Source organism: Hippopotamus amphibius, chromosome 5 (assembly GCF_030028045.1).
Source record: "Hippopotamus amphibius kiboko isolate mHipAmp2 chromosome 5, mHipAmp2.hap2, whole genome shotgun sequence".
In the NCBI taxonomy this organism is placed as follows: Eukaryota; Metazoa; Chordata; class Mammalia; order Artiodactyla; family Hippopotamidae; genus Hippopotamus; species Hippopotamus amphibius.
This window is the reverse complement of record NC_080190.1, coordinates 42,889,600-42,898,933: the sequence shown is the minus strand read 5'-3', so window position 1 is coordinate 42,898,933 and position 9,334 is coordinate 42,889,600. Positions and strand designations below refer to the sequence as shown.

At 39.6% G+C, this 9,334-nt stretch overlaps 1 protein-coding gene across 1 annotated transcript; it reads left to right on the top strand.

Annotated features, from left to right (window-relative positions):
- The first annotated feature begins 3,113 nt into the window (after positions 1–3,113).
- Positions 3,114–7,218, top strand: MBL2 (mannose binding lectin 2). Its single transcript, XM_057736085.1, has 4 exons — positions 3,114–3,742; positions 4,134–4,250; positions 5,624–5,692; positions 6,474–7,218. Exons 1-4 carry the CDS (start codon positions 3,550–3,552, stop codon positions 6,845–6,847), a joined length of 753 nt encoding a protein of 250 aa, XP_057592068.1. The 5' UTR covers positions 3,114–3,549; the 3' UTR covers positions 6,848–7,218.
- The last annotated feature ends 2,116 nt before the right edge of the window (positions 7,219–9,334 follow it).

Here is a 9,334-nt window from a genome sequence, read left to right as displayed (position 1 = left end):
AATTGCTTTACAGTATTGTGTTAGTTTCTGCTGTACAACAAAGTGAATCACCTATATGTGTGTGTGTGTGTGTGTGTGTGTGTGTATATATATATATATATATATATATATATATATATATATATATATATATATCTCCTCACATCCCCTCTCTCTTGAGCCTCTCTCCCACCCTCCCCATCCCACCCCTTTAGGTTTTCACAAAGCACCGAGCTGATTTCCCTGTGCTATGCAGCAGCTTCCCACTAGCTATCTATTTTACATTTGGTAGTGTATATATGTCAATGCTACTCTCTCACTATGTCCCAGCTTCCACTTCCCCACCCCCACGTCCTCAAGTCCTTTCTCTATGTCTACATCTCTGTTCCTGCTCTGCCACTAGGTTCATCAGTACCATTTTTCTAGATTCCATGTATATGTGTTAGCATAATGAGGGATAGTCTTTAGATCACCTACAACTTCCTTGAGACTCCCTTTGGAAACTTTTTCATGTGAAATAATTTTAGTCCCACAGACAAGTTGAGAAAAATAGTAAAGAAAGATCCACCAATGGTAGGATCTAACATACCATACTACAAGTATCAAAACCAGGAAACTGAAGGAAAAATAAAACAAGAAGACATGGGTGTTATTTGAATTTAACCATTGTTTACCTGCATTCTTTTTTTTTTCTTGGTGTATAGTTCTATGAAATGTTATCAAAATCATAGGTTTGTGCAATCAACACAATTAAGGCACAGAACTATTCCACCACCCACAATGAAACTTTCTTGTGTTGCACCTTTATACCTTCCCTGAAGCCTTATTCCCTGCCAACTGCTTATATGGTCCCCATTACTTAATTGTGTCATTTCAAGAATACTATATGAAAAGAATAATAAAGTTTGTAAACTTTTGAAATTAAATTTATTTTACTTAACATAATGTCCTTGAAATTCATCTAAGCTATTGTAATAATTAATAGTCTGTTCCTTCACTAGAAATGAAGATTCCCAAATGTGGTATTTACATATAATAGAATATTATTTAAACTTAAAAAGGAAGAAAATTCTGATACATGCCGCAACATGAATGAACCTTAAAGACATTATGCTAAGTGAAATAAGCCAGTCACAAACAGACAAACGCTGTATGATTCCACTTACATAGGACATCTAGAGTAGTCAAATTCATAGAGACAAAAAGTAGAACAGTGGTTATGAAGGATTGGGGGTGGGGATGGGTGTTGGAAATGGGGAGTTATTGTTTAATGGGTACAGAGTTTCAGTTTGGGATGATGAAAAGTTTTGGAAATGGGTAGTGGTGAAGGTTGCACAACAATGTGAATGTACCTAATGGGGCCAAAATGTACACCTAATAATGGTTGAAATGGTAAATTTTATGTTATTCATATTTTACCATAATAAAAAGTAGGAAAGTAAAGTAAATGCATAGAATATAACATCACGGAGTGTAAGGAATATGATGAACCCAGTGACAAGACAAGAATAAGGATGCAGATGCAGAGAACGGACTGGAGGACACAGGGTTGGGGGGGCGGGGGGGTGAAGGGGAAGCTGGGACGAAGTGAGAGAGTAGCATAGACATATTTACACTACCAACTGTAAAATAGATAGCCAGTGGGAAGTTGCTGTATAACAAAGGGAGATCAACTTGATGACGAATGATGCCTTAGAGGGCCGGGACGGGGAGGGTGGGGGGAGTCGAGGGAGGGAGGGAATATGGGGATATGTGTATAAATACAGCTGATTCACTTCGGTGTACCTCAAAAACTGGTACAAGAGTGTAAAGCAATTATATTCCAATAAAAAAAAAAAGAAAGAAAATAAAGCAAGTTAAGAGGATAGACAGTGGGACCACTTAGAGTGGTTTCTCTGAGACAGGAATGTCTCAATAGAAGAGAAAGAGCCAGCCAGTGACACAATGGAGGGGACATTCAGGCTGGGAGAAAACCAAGTATAGAGCCTGAGGCAGGAGGGGTCTTGGTATATCAAGGGCAGCAAGGGGTCGGCCATGCCTTCATGGATGAGTGTGTGTACATCTGCACGTCTGTGTGTATGGTTAGTGCACACAAGCATGGGAGTGCATTGCTAGGTATCTTTATGTTTCTCTGTTGGAAACAAGAATCTTGACACGATTAACCATGCGAACCTACTTATGGTGACTCAGCAATGAGAACTGCCAAATGATGGCAATTTAAAGGAAGAATTGTGCAGCATTAAAGAAAACAGCCACCCAGCAACTGCACCAGAAGCCCCTGGGAAATGCTCCTAAGAAGAGTTTAGCGCAGTTCTAAGAATTATTTACTAATCTGGGGTTGAAGGTCAGGCCTATGCTGTCCTTGTTCACAAGCCTGACTGGACCTTGCATTACTGAGTCCAGGCTCCTCCCTCAATCTAAGGCAACTACCAGCACCCTGCTGGAGGGCCAGTTTCCGTGTGACAGTATCCTTGCTTTGCAGAAGCCCTGGTAAGTCCTTTCTGGAAAATGCATCTGAGGTCCTGGATCAAATGTCTAGGTATTTGACTGGATCTTGGAGGCCTACAGGAGACTTTCTAGGAGGTGTGGAGAGATGCAGGCAGAAGCCATGCTGGGGGTGTCTCTTCCTTTGCTTATGCTGGGGCATCTGTGACCTTCCTGGATTCATCTGACCATTTGCAAATGAGACTGTACCTTTGTTTTCAAAGGGAGCCAAGAAGAATTAGACCCTTGATGCTGGGCTGCTGAGGTTTCCTGGGGGAGGGACAGCTGGAAAAGAATTTTAAAGGACAGATGAAATATTAGGATTGAGAAATGAGAAGGGTATTCAAGAAAGATGGTCTAATTGCCAGTGGTTTTGATTCCTAGGACACACAGAATACCTGCCAGGAAGTGTAGAGGATCTGGCACCCTACCTGGGCCAAGATAGTGAGAAATTTCCAGAGAAAATTCTCCCCATCACAAGTCTCTCTTGCAATGGGAAATAAAACATCAAGAGGAAGCAAACTCAAGTTAATTCTGGCTGGGCTAGTGACTAACAGTGACTCCTCTCTGGATCATTAGCCTGCAGCTTAGTGCCTGCCACTGGGTAGATGTTGGTTAATTGGCACTGAGAGCAATAGACTGTCCAGATATAAAGATGAGATGCAGTGGCAGGTGGGCCCCAATGGGAGAGGTGTGAGAGAGAGAGCTGGGTCTCCATTCACGTTTACTCCCTAAGCCAGCAAGGCATGAGTGAGCTGGCAATGTTATGCCTATTTGCTCTTACAAAGGACACAGAGAGCATACTCATAGCCTTCCAGCAGTAACACCAGAGGCCAGGCACTGGTGACCCCTTCCCCCCAACAATGCAAGTTGTTATGCCTACCTTTGTTGAAGTATTAGTCACACAATGTCACAGGACAATTTACTTTTCCAAATCACCAGTCTGGCGGCCAGGAATGGGCCATCCATCTCTAGATCACCTGTGCCCAGTATAGGTAGGCTATAGGGAAAAGGACAGGTTCAGTAAATATGTGTTGATTAACTGAACAGGATGAGATAATCTTCCGTGACTTTTCCCCCGCCGAGATGAGGACCACGTCGCTGTTTCCATCCCTCCCTCTCCTTCTCCTGATTGTGGTGACAGCATCTTGTACAGGAACAGAAAACTGTGAGAATGTCCAAAAGACCTGTCCTGTGATGGCCTGTGGTATTCCAGGCAACAACGGCTTCCCAGGCAAAGATGGGCGTGATGGTGCCAAGGGAGAAAAGGGAGAACCAGGTACAGTTCAGGCTGTTCTGTCTCTGTGACTATCTTCTAAAGGAAACTGCCTGGAGATACGAGGAGGGTAACGTCATATTTATGTAGCTTGTATTTCTCTCAACTACATATTATAATTCAAAACAGAGATACAGCTCTGACTCTGGCATCCCAGACTCCCACCCAGGAACTGGTGACACCTGATGGTCCTGCCGGCTCAGGAAGTTGACCCTCAAGGCAAATCATCCCATGGGACACAGGAGGCTTTTCTTCTATGGTCATTAGAAACAGCAGCTCAGAAAGTTAGTCCTGGATCAGTGTCTCCTTTCTCGTGGGAAGGGACTGGGCATCACACTTTTGGAGAAATAGAGCAGGAAGGCAAATATTGAGTCATGTTTCCTTTGTCCAACAGGTCAAGGACTCAGAGGCTTGCAGGGCCCTCCTGGAAAGGTGGGGCCTCAAGGAATGCCAGGGCCCCAAGGGGTACCAGGGCCAGCGGGCCAAAAAGGAGACCCTGGAGATGATTTGGGTAAGGAGTTTACTTTAGCAAGGTCGAGGCTGAAGGCCCCTAGGGTCTGGGGACTCTGAGCACCATGTGGGAGGTGCCCCTTCTCCTGCTGCTTCCTGGGAAGATGCCCAACTCTGCTTCCTGGCCCAGCAGCTCTAGCTTCTCTAGGTTACTTAGAGCATCAGGGGACTCCTATCAATGTCTGAACACAAATTCAAACCCTTCAGAGCCAAACCCTCACCAGGTGCCTGCTAGAGGGGCTGAGCCCTGGCTCTCCTGCAGCTGAAAGAATCCACTGTGAAAGTCTGGTCCAAAGGGATAAAATAGACTATCTACATGTTGGGCTTATTATGCCTATTTTCACAACAGCAGTGGATACATGATTTGTCAGTTACCTCTTACTTCATGAGAAACAAACAAAACACAGCCATTTACTTAAATCACAATTCTGTGAATCAATTGATTTCTTTGTTGGTCTCAACTAGACTCACTCGTGTCTGTGGTCAACTGATGGCCCACGGTCTCACATGTCTGGCTGTTGTTTGGCCATCAGCTGGAGTGATGGGCGTAGTTGAGCCACAGGTCTGTCAGCCTCCAATTGACTCATCTGGGCTTATTCACAGAAAGATGACTACAGCATTCCCAACAGAAGAAAGAGCAGAAGCTTTAAGGCCTCCTGAAGACTTAGAACACATACATTATTGCTTCTGTCACATTCTATTGGTCAAAACAAGTCACAAGGCCAGCTCAGATTCAAGGAGTGGGGAAATAGACTGTGTTTCTTAATAAGAGAAGCTGTACCATATTTAGGTCATTTTTGCCATCTACTACACACAGCTTGCCTCACGCCTTCCCGCCTTGGGTAATAGGCAACTCACAAAAAACCTGGTTTACCGATAAACAGAACAAACTCAGGGAAAAAATTAACCAAAAAGCAACAAAAACAAAACTTCCCCAAAGACAAAACCCTGCGATCTTCATAGTCAATATTCACCAGCTCATAATAATTCCTCAATTATTTTATTCCATAATTTTACCCATGATAGAGCTACTTGTTTGGGGGGAAAAGACAATTAGTGAATAACTTGGTGTGTGGAGTGTTATGATGCCAGGGCAGTGTATGTATATGCATGTGCGTGTGTGTGGATGTGTGTATAAAATGCCTTTACATACATTCAACAGATGAAGGGTGATGTTTTGGGATGGATGGAAATAGAGATACTTTTCCTTCTTTTTGCTTCCTGATATTTTTCATTTTCCTTCGAAGAGCAAATATCAATATAAAAGAAACTTTTATTTTGATTTTTTTTTTTTAGTTTGAAAATGTACCATACCCCCTGTAGTTCTAAGATGGCTTCTCAACAACGCTCTTTCACTTTGTTTTAATTTTCTAGGTAACTATATTAGCCTGGCTACTTCGGAAAGAGCAGCTCTGCGATCAGAACTGAACCAGATCAAAAAATGTAAGCCTTCTCCCTTACTCTTCAGGCAGCCTGAAGTTTGGAAAAGTGGAAGGCAACAAATATTTATTGAATACATGTAATTTTCTAGTAGCTGGATAAGTGTTTTTCATATTCTAATCTCATGAAATCCTCACAACGCCTTTTGGTAGAAATGGAGACAAAGGAAAATTACATAATTTGCTCAAATGCACAGAGCTAATAAGTGGCAGAGGATGTTTATAAATTGAAGTCAGTTTCATACCAGAGACCCTGATCCTGCATCTCTACTATCAGCGTATACATGAGTCCCTGAAAGTGGGACCTATGCCTCGTTCCCTTTGTCAGGCTGGTGCTGAGAACTGGCAATGGCGCGTAACCTGTTTCCTAGCCTGGGACAAATATTCTCAGACATTTTAATTTATTTTCAAGTTCATATTGGGGTAAAACTTAGAATTCCAAACTTTATGTATTCTAGAACTCTGGTCCAAAAAGATAAAGGCCTTTGTTCCATTTTGTCTCTTCAGATTAAGGCTGCTAGATTTAACAAAGAAAAAAATGGGACACCCAGTTAAATTTGAATTTCAGGTAAACAACAACAATTTCTTTTTTTGAGTATAATTATGTCCTAAAAATTGCATGAGATACTTATACTGAAAAAAATTTTATTGTTCATCTATAATTCAAATATAACTGGACATACTGTATTTTATGTGGCAATTCTACTGTAGAAGGCTTTATCCAAAAAATTATCTTGGGCTGGACTTAGAGACAAGCCAGTGTCACCCATATTTTGCCATTTTAGGGCTGATCTTCTCTCTGGGCAAAAGAGTTGAGAATAAGCTTTATTTTACCAATGGTAAAAAGATGACCTTTGATGAAGTGAAGACTCTGTGCGCCCAGTTCCAGGCCTCTGTGGCCACCCCTACGAATGATGAAGAAAACAAAGCCATCCAGGATTTCGCCGATGAAGGGGCCTTCCTGGGAATCACAGATGAGGAGACTGAAGGACAGTTTGTGGATCTGACAGGAAAGAGGGTGACCTACCAAAACTGGCATGATGGCGAGCCCAATAACGTTAATTCTCAGGAGCACTGTGTGACACTCCTGGCGGATGGCACATGGAATGACAACAGCTGTTCCTCCTCCTTTCTGGCTGTCTGCGAATTCTCTGCCTGAGAGAACATGACCCACAGGCCCTCCTGTCCCTTTATTCAACTCATAGGTCAACAGTCTGGTTTGAAAGATAAATCTATATCAATTTCCCATGCTCAGTACTGAGTTGCCCCCTTGTGGGGAATCAGAGATAATGAGAAGAATGGATTGAGAGTGATGAGGTGTGGAAGTGAAAAGTTAGAAGAGACTGATAGTGGTCTAAGAGTTTCTGTTTCAGACTCAATCACTAATAATCACTAACAACGATAACAACAAAATAATAATAGTAGTAGTAGCAGCAGCAATAGTCGTAGTAGTACTAATAACAAATTTTCAAGTGTTTACTATGAGTCAGACCCTACATTTATGTGTATTACATTAATTATCTAACTTAATCAGGCTGTTCATTTTTGTTTGAAGAGTGTTATCTAAAGTACAAAAATAAAATGGACTTATTTTTCCATTTACTCTAAACGCTTGTGTTCTGTTGAGCCTTTCTTTCTCTTTGGGTTGAGAGCTCCCCTAAATGACATCCTCCTAGACGAATTCCATAACTTTTCTGCCAGTCTCCGGTATCAACAGGATCTATTTTGTTGCTTTCTTTCTGAATTGTATTTTATTTTCCTTTTAATGAATTGCTACACTACGTAAAGAACATAAATATCAAATGAATGGATTAATGAATTCTCACATATGTATACACCCATATAACCACCTTCCAAATCAAGTTACAGAACACTTCTAGCATCGCAAAAGCCCCTCATAACCCCTTCTAGTTGATATTCCCAAAGGTAAATACTATTCTGAGCTCTATTATCATATATTAATTTCATGTGTTTATGAACTTCATATAGATGGAACCATACTATACATACAGTTTTATGTCTTGCTATTTTTCATTCAAAATTAAGTCTAAGGGATTCATTCATGTTGTTAACATGTAGCAGTAGATTTTTCATTTTTTGTCATGTAGGAGTCCACAATATGAATATAACTCAGTTTATTCATTCTACTGTTAACAGACACTTGGACTGCTTCCAGTTTCTGACTATTAAGAAAAAAAAACTCATAAATATTTCTGTACTTGTCCTTTGGTAGACATGCATTAATTTCTCTTGGCTACATACACAGGAGTAGAACTGGCGGATCATGGAGTAAGTGTGTCTTTAACTTCAGTAGATCCTATCAGTTTTCCAAAGTGATCACATGAATTTACACTCCCTCCAGCAAAGTGTGTCAGTTCTGGTTGCTTTGCATACTTGTAAAAGAGTTAACATTTTTAGTCCTTGTAATTTTGGCTATTCCTGTGGGTTTTTAAATTTCAGATTTAATTTCCTTAAGTTTAGATCTATTTATGTTTTCTATGTCACTTGGGCAGATTCACAAAGTGGTGCTTTTCCAATGAATTTGTCCATTTCATCTGAATTGTTGACTGTATTGGCATAATGTTGTTCCCCAAATCTCCCTATTTGCTTTTAACGTAAGTAGGAACTGCAGTGATGTCTCCATTGCATCTTTCACAGTTACTGGTACTTTCTTTTTTTCCTTAATAAGTCTTGGTAGGAAATTGTTAATTTTATTAATCTTTTTCAAAAGCTGCATTTTTTAATGTTGCTTTTCTCTATTAACTTCTATGATCAGTTTCATTTATATTTATTCATAGTTTTACATTTCCTCAAGCTCCTTCTTCTTTGTATTAAATATGCTCTTCTCTTTTCTAAATTTATTTAACATTTAAAGAATTGATTTTCTGTGTTTCTTCTTTTCTAATATATTCATTTAAAGTTATAAATTTTCATCTAAGGACTGCTTTAGCTGTATTCCATGTGTTTTGATATATACCTTTTGTCGCATCATTTGATTCAAAGTATTTTATAATTTTCATAGTAATTTCTTCTTTGACTCATGGTTTATTTATAAGTTTATTTAAAAGTGTGCTGTTTAATTCCCAAATACTTGATAATTTTAAAAAGTTATCCTCATGTAGATGATTTACAGTTTTATTCTACTGTGGCCAGGAACATACTTTGTATAAACTCAGTCCTTTGAGATTTGTTAAGACTTGCTTCTATGGCACAGTGTATGGCTAAGCATGGTACATGTATTACGTGCATGTGAGATAATGTATTTTCCTCAGTTGATAAGTATAACATCAGGGCAGGATTTAATCTTGCTGTTTATAACTTCTATATTCTTACTAATATTTTGCCTTTTAAAATCAGTTTCTTAAAAAATGCATATTAAAATACCCAACTATGATTGTGTATTTATTTCTTGTTTTAGTTCTGTCGTTTTTTGTTCTCTCTATATTGAAGCCATATTAATATTCACCTACAAATTTAAGATTATTATAATTTTCTGTTTTTAATTCTTTTTTATTATGAAATATTCTTCTTTATTTCTTGTAATTTTCTTTCATTAAAGTATTCCTTGCCTAATGCTAATTCACATCAACAGCCTTCTTTCACTTAGTGCTCTCATGCTACGTGCTTTCCCATCATTTTACATTTA